This window comes from Styela clava, chromosome 4 (assembly GCF_964204865.1).
Source record: "Styela clava chromosome 4, kaStyClav1.hap1.2, whole genome shotgun sequence".
NCBI classification, from domain to species: domain Eukaryota; kingdom Metazoa; phylum Chordata; class Ascidiacea; order Stolidobranchia; family Styelidae; genus Styela; species Styela clava.
This window is the reverse complement of record NC_135253.1, coordinates 16,238,287-16,254,441: the sequence shown is the minus strand read 5'-3', so window position 1 is coordinate 16,254,441 and position 16,155 is coordinate 16,238,287. Positions and strand designations below refer to the sequence as shown.

The 16,155-nt window shown below is 35.3% G+C and overlaps 2 protein-coding genes across 2 annotated transcripts; one reads left to right on the top strand and one right to left on the bottom strand.

Annotated features, from left to right (window-relative positions):
• The first annotated feature begins 455 nt into the window (after positions 1–455).
• LOC120326237 (large ribosomal subunit protein uL16m-like) lies at positions 456–4,176 on the top strand. Its single transcript, XM_039392495.2, has 4 exons — positions 456–626; positions 793–956; positions 3,345–3,544; positions 3,680–4,176. Exons 1-4 carry the CDS (start codon positions 485–487, stop codon positions 3,936–3,938), a joined length of 765 nt encoding a protein of 254 aa, XP_039248429.2. The 5' UTR covers positions 456–484; the 3' UTR covers positions 3,939–4,176.
• A 790-nt stretch (positions 4,177–4,966) lies between these two features.
• LOC120327032 (nonsense-mediated mRNA decay factor SMG8-like) lies at positions 4,967–16,137 on the bottom strand. Its single transcript, XM_039393412.2, has 11 exons — positions 15,876–16,137; positions 14,684–14,840; positions 14,296–14,390; positions 13,495–13,663; positions 12,972–13,061; positions 12,439–12,561; positions 11,572–11,735; positions 10,555–10,693; positions 9,911–10,104; positions 9,198–9,291; positions 4,967–9,006 (listed from the first exon to the last, which is right to left on the bottom strand). Exons 1-11 carry the CDS (start codon positions 16,103–16,105, stop codon positions 7,261–7,263), a joined length of 3,201 nt encoding a protein of 1,066 aa, XP_039249346.2. The 5' UTR covers positions 16,106–16,137; the 3' UTR covers positions 4,967–7,260.
• Positions 16,138–16,155: the final 18 nt, after the last annotated feature.

Sequence of the window (16,155 nt, the reverse complement as noted above, 5' to 3'; positions counted from 1 at the left end):
AGTCTGCCAGCGTAGTCGTTAATGCTGTAATGTGGCATAACTCGCCAGGCGATGCTTGGTTTCTGTAAATTTATAGCATACGGTACGAAAAGTAGCATAGATAAAACAGTGGACAAATGTTACCATCATTCTGCCATTGTCTTTTGTAACAAAGGACTGAAGGAGTAGGAACATAACACACACGTTCATCAGTGTTGCAAGGAGGCATGATTTGCTCATTATTAGACCACCATAAACACTGTTAGCTAGCATTTGATAGTTTGAGTTTTAGTATAAATTCCATCATGAAAAAAGGCCCATGTTATGCCACATCTGCCATTGTTTCAATCAATTATTTGTTAAAAGAAATATTTATAGATAGTTTTATGAGATTGAAATTTCTGTGTGGCAACCAGGTCATACTGAGTAGATTTTCAACATGGCCAGCAATTGTTTGTGAATTTGTCTTAGCTCTAAGTGAGCTCATGTGTTTTTATACCGACAGATGTTTATGTTAAAAACAATATTGTTGAATAAAACCAGTACATCATGTGATCGTATTCTACAGCCAGTTTGTCTCACTATTTGTCTTTCTGCTGGGAAACGATGGACTGCTGAAGATTGTATTGCTCCACCAACTTTCGATGGTTAGTATTTTTAATATGCTGCTTTTCCACCTCCCAAGAGCCATCGATTTGTAAGGAGCACATTTTTTTTTTTGGAAATATAGATCTCCTTGCTTGGGATTGCCTAGATAATTTATTACGCCCTGAAAATGCTGAAAATTGCACCACAATTATTTTTATTATGTAGATGTGGAGGTCGACTCGAAGAGAAGGGGTCTTCCTGTCTTACCTAAGGTTCCTGATATCAACATTGTTCCTCAACCGAAACACAATATGAGAGAGACAAGAATTATTCGCGGACCATGCCTTGGCGAAGAAGCGGAGCTTAAACACAAACAATATGGCATAATAGTATGTAAAATTTTTCGATTAATGTAATTTTTGCCCATGTGATTTTCATATTTATTCTGGAGGAGTGTAAAGCCGATAAAGCTGCTTAATCGTATAACGACCACGGCCTCTCGCCCTGTTATCTGTAATGGGAATAGTTGACCAGTTATTTCATTTAGGTGCATGGACTTTATGGTGGATGGCATTTCCAGCTCTCAGTTATGTAAATCACCCTACAGTTGCGGGGAGACCGGCAATTTTATTGCATGTAATTATCTCACACAGGATTTGGGACTTTCTTTACGAGTTTACTCAAGCAGAATTTGCACTGCTTTTTGTTGATGATGATAAACTCAGTACTGCAATAACCCCTTGTAGTTGATTTATACCAGTGGTTCTTAAACTTTTTGAGCCGCGCCCCCTTTGAAAATATTTACAAACTTCGCGCCCCCCCCCCCTATTTTTGCTTTGAAAAAATGCTTTTGTGATGGGCAGGTTGCTATTTAATGAAATGGCACTACAAGAGTGTTGGTCTCATATCGTCATTGCTCAGATTGTTTAGGCATAAAACGCTTCGGAGTACAACTTTGCCATTCACTGTCGTATGTATAAAGCCAAATAATGGTTGGTCATCATACATTCTCGTATTTCCCCTCAGTTTGTAATACCTGGTAAAGACAAACTAATTTTTAAGTAAAACTAAACACGCAATGAACCTATGCTTTAATGTATTTTCTGCTTAAACGTTTACATAAGAACTTAAAATTTCAATCAATTGTTTACTTCATCACTATTGAGAGATGCCAAAATTATTTACTGTGTGTTAAAAATAAGCAACAATTACAGACTTCTTGGCTTGCGTAACGTTTCAAACAAAATGGAGAAGTACAAATGAATTTATGTAAATTTAAAAGCAGTTCATTTTTTAATAGTTATTATGAATGTGGACGTTTCCTCGGCCCTTAACCACTGAAAAAAAAAGTCGCTAAGGCGTTTGCGATTGCATTTTGTTTAAAACTCGATTGTTTTCGTAAGCGTGGCCCGCTATGCCGTAAAAATCTTGATTTTGGTGTTTTTTCTCCCTAAATCAGAAATTTCCCTCAACATATTCTTGTGTCGCGAAGACGATTATAATTACTTTTTTTATTTTCGAATAGAACCATGACATCTCTGAGGAAAACGAGTTAGTTTTTATTATATAATCATCAGCGACGAGATGCTAAAGATAGAATAAAGTAGTGAATCTGCAACCAAATATTTCTTTATTGTAAAAGCGAGATTATAAAATACTAAAAATAAAACGGAAAACACCATGAGTTTTGTTTTTGGGTGGACCGCGACAGATTAAAAACACTTTCTTAGACATTGCAAATCTCATGAATTCCTTGTGCCTGCGGCACACCAGTAGTGTTCTAAAACTACCGACTTGAAATAAATTTTACTCCGTGGGATTTTATCGTAGACTAAGGAATTAATCGAGCATTGCGATAAAGCGGAGTAAGAGTTGCAGGGACAGCTCATAATGGTGACATTGGCAAGAATACAAATCAAAACAAAATGTAATCGGGCACTTTGCCACACATTTTTATGGTTGCGGATTACCGTGGTATTTTGGAGTAGTGGTGCTTTTATTTTATCGACGCAATCGCAGATTTAATTTATCACAATCAAATGAATAAAGCAACCATTTTAAATGAATATTTTATTCAACACGAAAACCATTACATATCCGTTGACAAAGTTGGCTCTTATAAGGACTGGCGTAATGTCGAGGACAGACTCAGGATTCGTACCGCGGGGATTTCGAGTCGATGAATATGTATTTTAATTGTACTAAATTAAGTATACTTTCTGGGATATTATACCAGATTTTTCTAATGAAGTCAACGAATTCGCATCAGTGCAATATATATCAAAACGAAATATAATCGGGCAGTTGATCACACTTTGATATGTCCGCGGATTGGCGTGGTATTTTAGATCGGTAATGAGTTTATTTTGACATGAGTCGCCGCAACCGCGAGTTACCTTGAACACAAATGAATTAAAATAGAGAGACATTTTGAATTTTTTTAGTTATTACGAGATAGAAAAAATTATTATACCACGAAAAAGCCGGTATTTTCAATGAACGCGGAGACCGTTTCAGGAGCCGTTACATGTAAATTTCCGATTCCATCTTGTGACCTCTTGCGCCCCCCCTGTGAGCATCTCGCGCCCCCCTAGGGGGGCGCGCCCCCCAGTTTAAGAACCACTGATTTATACCAAATATAGTTTCCTGTGATTTGAATCATTTTTCTTATATAGGCTACGATAACATTTTCAAATAAAAATTTTTTTTTTTTCGCACAGATATTTCACGTCTCTGAATACAAAGTCACTGACACAACAATTTTTTTCTTATTTCAGGCACTGAAAGGTGGATTTCTGAAGCATGGACATTTTGAAATGATGCGATTAACACTCGGTCGAGGCATTCGCAAAAAGCCAATGTTTGCTGAATATAGAGTTCCTGGAGTTCACAAACCAATAACTAGACATCCAACAAATGCTGTTATGGGTGGTGGAAAAGGCAAAATTGATCATTATGTAACACCGGTTAAAGCAAGGTGATGAGCAAGAGATGATTATTTAAATGCGTGCAAATGTCAGATAAAGCCTTTACTTTTGAGTGTTGTATTTTTATCTTATCTTATTGTTTTGCACCGATAAATATTTTTAAACCTAATTTTTTAATATATCAGACAAGTCATAGTGGAAATTGCTGGCAAGGGTACATTTGAAGAAGTTTACAGATGCATGAGGATAACTGCGGAAAAATTACCGTTCCCAGCTATTGCTGTCAATTATGAACAGTTGAATGGAATGTATGAAGAGGAAGTTCGATTAGAAGAAGAAAATGAAAATTTTATCACTTTTCGTGAAATTGTAGAAAAGAATATGCAAGGAATGCGAAGTTATTTAACTAAATATGATCTGAAGCAGTTTGGGAAATATAAATGAGGTTTTTGGTTTGTTCTATTCCCAGAAACCTCATTTCAATGCAGGGGGATTTCAGCCAACAAAATATAAGTAATGGGTTGTCGATGGAGCCCAGAATGGATTCAAAGAATGTCAAAGACAGATGATTTTCACAGCGTTGCATCATCCCACACTGATGTGTCATTTATTGAATTTTTGAGATATTGTTTTGTTGATAAGCACAAAAATACCAATACAATAATTTTGATTTTACTGTGAATTTCATGATAATATTCATAAATTTGTTTTTGACTGGGACAAAGTAAGGTACAAGGAATAATACATTTTTATGCAGTCCTATATATTCTTTTCTGTACTTAAGAAACTAAGCGTGAGGCACTCTGATCTACCTAATCATTTGCAGAATCTCAAGGTTCTCAATTGTTAATGTACAGGCATAAATCTTCTATGACAGAAAATCGAAATGTAAAATGTTCATGGTATTGTGTTAGATGTTTGAGTTTGGGAAGCAAGTCAGTAGTATATTTCATGAACAAGAGTGAAATTGTTAAACACTAGCCACATTGACCAGCCAGAGAAGAGAGTAGATATAAAGATCACAAGCACAAGCAGTCGTGAGGGTGCCAAACTTTTCTGCTGCCCCAGAGAGTTTCTCATAATGAAGCCCCTAATACCTATCTTCAAACATAATTCGGGGAATGAATGAAGTATAAACATTAAGTAAGAGTGAAATGTTTGTATCATTGGAATCAAACTGAGCGATAAACGTACAAACACATTTATCTACTGGTCGGGGCGGCTATCTACTCTGTCATCTTTCAATAGAAGAACTTGAAGGTTACGGATGCCAGAAGCGTTGAAATGCTGTGTGCTATTATTGGTCCGTGTCATATTCCATCATCTGTATATCACAATTGTACTGCAATAACTGAACTATAGCTTGCAAAACATGAACAAGTGGAAAAGATTAACACAAAACTGAAATATGTTGCTTCCAATCAACCTTTGAACCGATTCTGCTGTCCAATCCCACAATAATGAAACAAAAACTGGTTACATGTACATTTATTAATAATACAACCCACAAGAAAGATTTTATACCCCAGCCAAAATACCCAGAAACTGACTAACCATATCTATACATTGATCAGAGCTATTTATGTCAGATAAGCAAAACACAGAAAAAAAAGAGAACTGCAACAAAAGGTCATTTCGGTTAGGAATAACTGGAATCGTATTGTAAAATATATATTCAAAATTATTTTTGTTCTTTTCAAATCATATTGAGAAATGGGCATCATTCAGAAAAGCAATCGCATTGTTAAAGGTACAAAGTTATATTAACTGAAAAAATCCATTTTTTTGCCACTATACACAGAATCAAAGTTTCCATTTCTGGCAAGACCTAGCCTTCATTCATAACAGAAAAAGAATATCACACGGTTCAGTGCTGCAGTCTGACATAAATTGTCTGATCAATGTACAAACATCAAATAATATATACAACATAAAGAGCTAAATTATCAACAGAATTGCTGCTTGACACCAATACGCCAACTCTGCAGCAGAAACATCAAAAACAATTACATAGCATTATACCATTGCCACGGATGGCTCCGAACCACAAAATACCACCATTTACACAAGATTACAAAGCTTTTAAGTAGAAATTGACAAGCAATGTCAAACTTCTTTTCTTAACCACTTTCCAAAACTGCGAATAAATTTGCAAAAGTCACCCTAAAATTATATGTACAATCATTCATCTAACAACTTATTCCATCCAATATACTAAAATTAACTTGGAAAAGTAATGAAGTATTTTGATTGAATCACAAGTTATTTACAATCGGACATGTAAAAATTTAGTTACCTGCCAAAACAGTCAAAATGAATTCTAATTACTGTTAATCAAGTTGTAAATAAGAGATACACAACTAATAAAAAAGTTTGTAATAAGCTAGCGATCTTTTAATCTATTACAGGTGAAACTAGGTTTTTCAACAGATCAAGGGTTGGCTTGACCAGATGTGGCCATCGACATTGTAACATGGTTAGGATTACAACGAACCCTTTTACGCAATAGATATTATGAAGTTCTCGTCACGCAGAGGCTATCTAGTTCATCGCCACTTTTTCTTATATTACACATTACAATACACAGTCGAGAGGCAAATTTACTTTTGCCAAAGGGTAACAATAGAATAAAGGTAGAAATACCTGCTAACATATCAAATTTTAGTATAATTATACTAAGTGAGTGAATTTTTGTTAAAGAAATTGATACAGGGTGGTATACGATAAAGAAAAGTAATAAAGTGTTTGAGATCCAGAATATTCAAATTTTAGAGATTTTGAAAATTGAATTCGTTCAAAGAGCTCATAACGTTCAAATATTGTTTAATAGATACTGAGTGATTGAATGGCACTGAATTGAAAGTATCTATTTTATATTGTTTCCTAAAGAAAACGCTGGCAAAACGTATGCGATCTTATTACATTTATTGAGCGTAAAATGGGGTAGTTCCAACCCTTTCGTAGCAACCTGTAAATACTTTTACGAAAATATAGCTGTCGGAACGTTTTCATAAGTTATTTATCCATAAATTTTATCTTAGCTTTAGCTACTCATCATATACGAAAAAGTTTCTGAATTTGTTGATTAAGCAGTGATAATTAATCGTCAATTGTGTTTTCAATGTATGATGAAAAAGTTTTGAATGTGTCAAAATCAAGGAAAACTTAAGTGGATAAACTAGGAAATAAAAATTAATTAACTTTTAAGTCTGAGTGAATGCTCATCGACTACATCAGTGAGATCCTTGGACAAGTTACAAATTTCTTTCAAGACTGAAAAAATGATATAATAAACAAAAACCACAAGAAAATTCAGCCTCGTCATTTCTTCATCGACGAAAGTTCCTTAATTCTTCATCTCCTCATGAAGCACCTTCAAATCACTCTCCTATAATATTTGAATATTTCATTGCCAGCGACATAATAACATGAATGCTAGTAATAAACTCAGAAGAAAGTCTGGTAGCAGTTGAAATTACAACGAATCTTTGAGAGAAGCTGAATCCATGAAAAACAAGACACTTGGCAACAAATGGCCCCGCTCGGATCATACAACTTATCTTTATCAGCTTCTCTAGATTTCATTCGATGAGTATGGACGATTTCTTTTTTGATCTGGTGTCCTGCTACGTATATTAGACTTTTTGTATCTTCACTTCTCAGAAAAGCTTGATCTTATAGAGCGACTTGAGAACTGGTATAGATTAGATTTCGCTACATTTTCATATCGCCTTTCATTTCAGAAAGGGAGATTCAGCGATTCTTTTCATTTTTTATTCAGCTTGATCATGCCCTTCAGCAACTTACACATTTGTAATATTCCGCTATCTTTGGGAATGTAGTGCGGGCCAAGATCACTGACGTACACATAGGGGAATCGCAGAACCCAGACAGCATCAGATGACAATGATATATCCGGAACTCCCGTGGTGAATGTTGGAGTCGGTGGCGGGCCAGGAATCACATGTGGATTAATGGTTATTTCGATAGATGGATCTGGAGGAATTACTATAAACGCTCGCATCAGTTGACCGAGCATCGCTTTGCCACTGCGTCCGGATGACGGACTATGGGTAAATAACGGCATGTCACTTTCTAGTAATCTGTGACAAGAATCCTTCACTGTACCGCTGCTGGTTACTTTGACTGGTTTGTCTGGTCCGGAACATATAAACCTCTGTCCGCGCACCGTTTCATATTCATACCCGATAAAAGCTCTCACACTACTGCCATCATCTCTGTTTCTTCTACCAAGAAGGGTCTTCTGCTCCTTCGCTTGCGAAAGTATTTTCTTTCCCAACACACCGTGAGCTTCACCAGGTGCAGGCCATTGTGTTGCATCATCCTTATGTTTGTCAACGGGTATATCCCATGGTACGAGAAAGTTTGTTCCTGGTAAAAAGCCAGGTGTTTCCAAACCTCGCATAGCCATATAGTGAGAATATGAACCGGTTTTCACTAAGCTCCAGCAAGGATAAAGTGGTAGAACTCCTTTTTTGCAGTTGCTATGAATCATACCATCTATAAAATTTATTTTAGGCTTTGCTTCTTCTTTTGGTTGGTTATGTTTTTGAGAAGTGTCATTAATTTGTTCCTGGTCACCTGCTGCCTCATCTTTTTGACTATCATGATCCATCGGGCTGTTTATGTTGCGTCCACTCCCTTCAGAATGACCACCAAAACTCAATGCAAAGCTTAGATTGACTGACGCCTGACCTTTACTGGCCTTTATATCACTTTCAGATTCCAAACGTTCTTTTTTCGGAGAAATTGCTCTCGCTTTTCGAGGAGATATAGCGAGTGTATTCTCAGCTTGCTTGCTTTGAGATAACTCTTGACTACTAGCATCTAAGTTATCTTTATCCGCATTAGTATCATCAGCACTTCCTTGAGTAGATATTGGATTATCAAGATCTTCCGTCTCACTCTCAGTTACACCCTCAGAAATATTCCGAGATCTTAGTTTTCTCTTTCCGCCTTCAGCTTCCTCATCTTGAGTGGTAACGCTTGTAGATTGTTGGAGTCCCATTGACTCGGTTCGAAAATCTGGATTATCGGTCGATAGAAGCTGAGATGAGAACGAAGCAGTGCCGTCAGTGAAATAAGCGTTTTGAATGCTCTGCGGTTCGTCGCCAGGTTGATAAACAGGGAACGAATATACTTCAACAGGTTGAGTGTGTGCCTTTTTATCCAGTATAACATAGAAATCATAATTAGCTTCCTTCAAATCAAAAGGATCTTCTCTCAAGCCCTGAATTGAGCCACAGCTACTAGTAGCAGTTGATCTAGATCTTGATGAGTGAAATAAAATAGGCGGGTCTGCATCTGGATCTTGAATTCCATTGGGTTGGGACAGAATATGAAAACGATGGACGCAATGACGATCAGTCAGAGATCTTACTTCACACAATTGACGACCATTTCGCCAAAATGCCATGCACTCGGACTTCAACTGGTTACGATATTTGTCAGTTGCTGGTCCACGGGCATGCTGATTATATGTCAAGAGTGCCTGTCAAGAAATGAAATTAGCTGCTAATGAATTCTTCATCAATTAGGTGAACCCTGAACTAAACACAGTGATACCTCGGTAGTCTAACATAATTCGTTCCAAATTCGATATACAAACGTGACGGGTCACAATAAAGCACTATTTTCATGGTAATAAATATTTCCCACAATTATCCCAAGAAAGTTTCTCACCTGATTCAGTTGGTTATTGTGGACCTTGCTGGTGTAATGCGATGGTAAACTGTTCTGATAAACAGAAATGGCCATTGGTAAAACTTTACTGCACCTGTGTAAATAAAATAATATATTTTATTATTACACTCAGTAATCAAACAAATATAGAAAATGGATGACATAAGCAAGTATAACTATTATAACTGTTGCTTATTTTGATTAGGACACTTTACTAAAACAATGAAATAAAACTTTGTAAACATATACATTTTAAAACGTCGACGATTGTTTAGCATTGAGATCTGTTGCGGATTTGTGGGACAAAACTGTTTATACTTTGTTCCAAGTTTCTTTCTGCAATCTTTCTCAAGCGATAAAGAATTGTTTTTGGGGAGTAAAATTCACTTTGTATTTGCATATAGTATTTCTTTTTGCTTGAATAGTATCATTGTAGTACATCTTTATTCACACTCTGAAAAATATTCAAATAGTACAAAAGCTAGAGAGTGCGTATCACTAGCTAATCATCCATTAAAATTAACAACAAACAGGAATACATTTTCATGTGTATTGAGGGGGAGAGGGATGGAAAGTTCCAAAATAGGTGAAGGGAAGAATGTATCAAATATGGTTGGAAAGCCCTGCTCTACCAAAAGCTTGAAAAGACTTGTATAACACCATTATAAGTTAGCATTATTGCAAGTATAATTAGTTATATAAAAAGGCCTTACCTTGCTTCACTGAATTTCATTTCAATATCAACTTTTGAACGAAGATATTGTCTGCAATTAGATACTTTTGAGAATAAATCCTCAACTGAACGTCCTGTATCCTCACCACCCTTTTTTGTACCTCCCGTAATTTCGAATCCAGGACCCAAGACATTTTGATCAGTTAGAAGGAGATTATACAATCCATTTGCAACCTAAACAATGAATAGAAGATAAAGTTACGTTAAAGATGAGTTAAGAAACACAAGATTCCATAAGATAAATACTTGCGTTGTGATAATTATATGTGAAAAGATTGCTTAATATGCATTCTTTCATGTCCAGTAATAAATGGAATAGATAGAAAAGTTTGCTTTGAATGAAAATTATGAAAATGAAAATTTGCTGTAGACAATTTATTAAAACTTATACTCCATAGATTCGGTTTTTACAATGCCCTTAAAATTTTAAATTTCACATAATCATCACGGGAAGCCGATAATATGGCAAACCAGTATGGTTACCAGTCAACATGTCAGGTAATAGAATTGTTGACCAGTTACTTGTTTCTAGTGAAAGATTTCATTTTAGCGACCGGCGGTTACGTAGACATACATAATTATGTTCGAAATCTGAAAAGATTGAACAAAATCATAAAATCAAACCTTAAGCCATGTTTTTAATGTCGGTAACTCAAAATGAGACGGTAGAGGATTTCGTCCTATGCTGTCATTGAAGCCTTTCTTATCGAACACAAGAGAAGTATGTTGGTGAAGGAAGGACCGGATGTTATTACCACCGTCCCTGTGAGAATATATTCAATTATAATAAGCATATAAAACAAAAGAGATGTAATTGTAGCACATATCAGGGATGAACAAATATGAATAATTACTGATTCTGAGATAACAGTTACCTATGGATGTTTCCCCGAGCATCAATTTCCTTGTTTATTTCCGTAACAATTACAAATCAGCAATAAGTCAACCAATGACGTAACGATTGCAATTCAAGTCACAGCTCAGACACTTCTTCAGCCCAGACAGATATTCAAACGAGGTTGTAAACATTGCCTCTTGGTAGTTTTGCGAGATATTTGTCAGTTTTTAGTTGTGTTTCCAAAAAATAGTTGTAAATCATATATCTTAATTGTCATTATGTCTTCCTAGGACCTTTACTTTCGTGGCAATAATCCAAAATTAATACCGCAAATGCGCAATTAGCTATCAGTACCTGTAAGCGGCACATAGTTTAATGGTTTGAATACAAATAATAGTTTTGAACATGTGAGCCAGTTTGTAAGCACCAAATCTCCAAAATCAACGATGGAAATTTTGCAGTGATAAAGCATAAGGAGAATTTATTAGGGAAATCTATACAATTTGAATTTATATTTATGAATATGGAAAATTGAAAATATCTTGAACTGAATTATGCTCAGCTTGACAGATTAGCACAAATCATTTCATCAATAATGCAGATAAAGTAAGATAGATTGTTTTGGTTAACTTTCTACAGATAACAAAAGTGAAACAAGACTTGACTTAAGATAGGATACCAATTATGAAAAATCAAATAATTTTCAACAATATTTTACCTAAACACCTAACAAATGAAATGGCTATGCTGTATATAAGTCAGTCTCTCTTTGTTTAATAACATAAGGCAAAAAAACTACTAACTTTGATTCTTTTCTTCTTCTTTCGTCTTCAGACATGTAATCTTCCATCCAATGAGCTGGAGTATCAGCTAGTAGTTCTTTTGCTCTAGACATTGAGTTCGGATCTCTATGACGTTTGAATGAATCCAATAATAAATCAAACATTCCACCGATGGGATCTTCTTCCTAATCACACATTAAAAAGGATTGGATTGCAGTTAAAATGCATGAATACGACACTACTGAGTGCATGCAGAGAGATTACATGAAAAAGTACAGGACAATAGTACGAATGATTAAATCTGAATAGTTCACTTTGATTGCAATTCACATTGATGAGGCAAAATTTTTTATTCAAACAGGCAAAACGAAAGAAAATTGACAAGTGTACCTATCAGTCTATTAAAACAGGGCTATTCAAACTGGGGGTCCCGACCCAAGTTGGGTCGCGAAAGGGCTCATTGAGGATCGAGATAAATCTTTTTTGACACTAACTTTTGTTAAAATAAAATATCGATCAAATTTGAAAGATTTTCAACCAGTACCAAGACCCACCATCGCCGAAATAAAGCCTTGATTCGATCTTTTGTGCGAGATATGCAAGCACATATATCTCATTAGAGTTATTGTCAATATTATTCTTTTTTTATTATCTTCTTTATTGTTAAATTTTACTTAATTTTGACCTTAGTTCCTGATGGCCACGAAAAATTTGGCCATGATGGAAAACATTTGAAGAACAATGTAGTAAAGCATAACTGCATATAAGTCAAAGTTCTCATTATCAAAGTTCGTGGAGGCCAATAGCAGGAGTTTCTATCTATCTGGAATCAAAGTCAACATTTTTTCAACATATAGAATGAGTAAAAATTCAATGACAAACTTTAACCTTTTCAATTTTCTTAAACTCATCAGTCATGATGTGGACAAATGCTTGGTTTGGAGGAACACTGAACAGACAATTCACAGCATTGTTTGTCAATACTCTACTACTACGAAGAATTCTATAAACCTGCAAAAGGATACAGAAGAATAATTATAAATACCTGGAGATATATGTGTGGAAATTGAGTTGAAACATAGCCATGAGAAATAGTTAAATTTGAAAATTTGTTCCTAAAATGGTTAGGCACTTTTTTCGTTTAACTGATTTCCAGTATTTTGTTGCAATAACATATTTTTCAACAGCTAGCTCCAAGTTAGATTAAACCTTAGACTCCCCAATACAAGTATGCTCGAATTCGAAAAAAAATATTTTCATGATAAATAATACCAATCAATTGACGAAAGCAGTTACTTGGAAAGGCCGATAGGAGTGAATAGTTTATCATAAATACCAACAGTGCAAGTGTCAAAGTGCCAGTTGTCCATTATAATGTTATTGTCATAATATAATGTATAAAATAGTAATTGATTTCAAACCTGATCTTCTATGGTGTGCTGAAGTCTTTTCACAGGAGGTTTCTTTTTCTTGGGGACAAGTCCAGGTTCAGTAGGCTTCTCATTTTCACTCTGAAATTAGAATTTCAATGCATATATAGGAAATAAAAATAAAATTTTACCAATAAGGGTGAATGCAAATAGACCTAGAGGCTAGAACTACTTTTTAAAACTGCTTCTAGACAGGTTATCTTTGTAGCAGATTAATTCGGTCATTATTAACTTAATTTTAAGAGTACAACAGTCCGACGACAGTTCAATACAATTTTGTTTATTTCTGGCCCAAGCCTTCAACAGGGTTCGTGTTTTTTGTAACCTGTGTGCGGTTTTAAACCTCAGAATTCTCCTTTTTCAATTTATGTATGTTATGGCGTTCAACATAACTATCTATCTGTCTAAGTTGCATAGGCTATCTGTACTGAAGTCAGCCATTGGACTTTTCTGCTAATATATTTTCCAACATCATTGAGAGTAATTACACAAATTTTAAAGTATTGAAGTTCACCTGTTTGTTGGTCAACGTCAATAGGTGACATCTCTGAAACACCAGTAAAAGGCGGGGTGGGCAGGGACGACCATTCACCCACCAATCCCTACCCACACTGCAGTCTTTGAGAACATCTTTGATCACAGGTACAAGCTTAGTACGCAAGCTTGCAACACGTTGAAAAAGCCTGTTAATACATAACCATAAAAAAATATTGGGATAATTTTGAAGCAGAATGGGAGGTCAAAGTTTAGCATGCCTCCACAGGAGTCGTATCTTCAAACTCCCTGGAGTCGAAATTCTAAGTCGCAATTTAGAATTCACCAGAGTTCCATTCCAATTCGGAATTACAGACTTTTAATTGTGATAAAAACGAGTCCAAAAATTCCAACTGAAACTCAAAAAGCATCAATTTTAAAGTGTTCTTAACAGTCTAGTTCGGACTTGTAGTCAACATTTTTCTTAACTTAGAGTAGGATTGTGAACTTTTCAAAATCCGAGTTATGATCCGAAAGCACCGATAGATGCTAAACAAGGTATTGCCTTTTTCGAAAACCAACTCAATTCATCAATCATATTTTATTCATTAATTCAAATTTTGCTTCTATTTCATTTTCTGCTTAAGGAGAAAACTGGAACTTGCATATTATCTCTAAATTTCAATAGTTAAATCACATTATCCGTTAAAAGGGGATGAGAAGTACAGTGAAGTAACTTTCTCCATTAAATGGTCGTGACATAAGCTATAACTGTACAAGGCTTGACAATTATCAATTTTCATTGATGCTAGAATGATAAATTCTCCTAACTGGTACATACCTGTCATAAGTGATGTCAAATTGGCTTACAGGATGAACAAGCATCAAGATATGGCAAACAGAAAATAAGTATGTAAGTCCAAATAAATGTCCGATCTGAAATTAATATTAGTTCGTGTAATTACAATCATCGTATGAGACACCAATGAGTATAAGAGCTCAAATCCGTTGAGAGTATATTGTTGGTGAGATTAGGAAAGAGCATTCTTCCAATGAAAAAGAACATATTGAAAACATTAATTAATTATATTAATTAGGGCCTTACTTTGGCAACTTTTTTTGAGTTTTTTTTAAACTCGGCAAATATATGCAAGGATATACTGTAAAAACAAATCCAAGTATATCTGATTTTAGCCTTAGTATATATGATAGTATAATAAATTCCATACCTCATGGTTTTTTAACATATCATGAGACATGCTGTGGGAAAGTGTTTGACTTCTTATTGATGCTGCAACGTCAGCCAATGTGGCAGCATCATAAATTGAAATAAGATGCAAGTAGATAATTTGGTTTTCTTCATCAAAATAGGCTTCAATTTTAGGCCTGAAAATGAGAAATATCCAACTTATTATTGTGAAGTAACTATGAAAAGAAAATGATATCTGAAGAGTTAAGTTGTTGTAACGAGTAACGACTAGATTCCTTTAAATTTACTGGATGTTTTTAGCAGCAAAATATTTGAAAGCGCAGGTAGAGCATCGAGGCTCTTGAAGGAGTTAAGAATAGCATTACATGAACAAGAGGGCAATGCTCAAATATATGAACTCAAAGGTAAGGCATGGGAGCATTGAGGTTTGGTGTGAAATTGGGGGCAAGTAATACAGAATTGGTCGAGCATTACAGAATACAAAGTGTACCCCTTTATTCAAAATGAACAGCAAATTTTTGGCGCATGTTCACTAATCGCCGCAAGTACTTCTAGTCGGTGTGGCACAAAAATTTTTGCATATGTTATTCTTAACCCCCACCTGACAACGTCACCCAAAAATTACGACACTACGACGTCATAGAGCTTGCAAAAGAAAAGCTATGTCGCCCGAAATGGCATCTCTGCCGAGGATAAGGAACTCGCTAACAGCGATCTCTCTCATATCGGTATCGTTACAATGAGAAAACGAGCGAAATAGCTTGCTTGATTTCGGGTGATCGTCTGCGCGTTTTGGGTGACAATCCGTATACTTTGACTGGTCCTCTTTCATCACTGTGACGTTGTAATGACGTAATTATTGTATGACATAGCCAGGTGGGGGTTAGAAATGACATATGCGAAAATAGTTATGATGCCACCCCAACTAGAAGTACGGCGATTAATGAACTAGCCCCAAATTTTCTGATGAAACATCGGATCCCACAGGACAAGAAATTTGGAATATATAATTAAAATATTCAGCAAATCGATTGATCCATCAGTTGCAGAGAGAAGCGTAGTTTTCCAACAACAACAATAAATTAGCAAAACAATGCAAATGTACACTTCGTGTCTTATAATAACTGAAAACATTTTATACTCCAAAAATATCATATAAAAAATCATATAAAATAAAATTGTGTGTAAATGGTTGTATACTATCTACTCACATGTATTTTTCAAAACTATTGTCTTTTTCATCTTCATTTTTTCGATCCATATTTAAAGGTTTGTGAATTGGAAATTCATAGGTTCTTGTTAATCGATTAATAACACAACTTTTAGAAGAATGCCCCCAAGTACTTTTGCCGAATACTCCAACTACACAAACTTCCGTACTTCCCTTGGCGGCATCTATATTGTTGTGGAAAGGCAGTTGCCAAATGCCTTTCACTGCCATAGACTTTCTTATATACAAACATTTATGCTAATTCTGAATGTAGAGAAAAA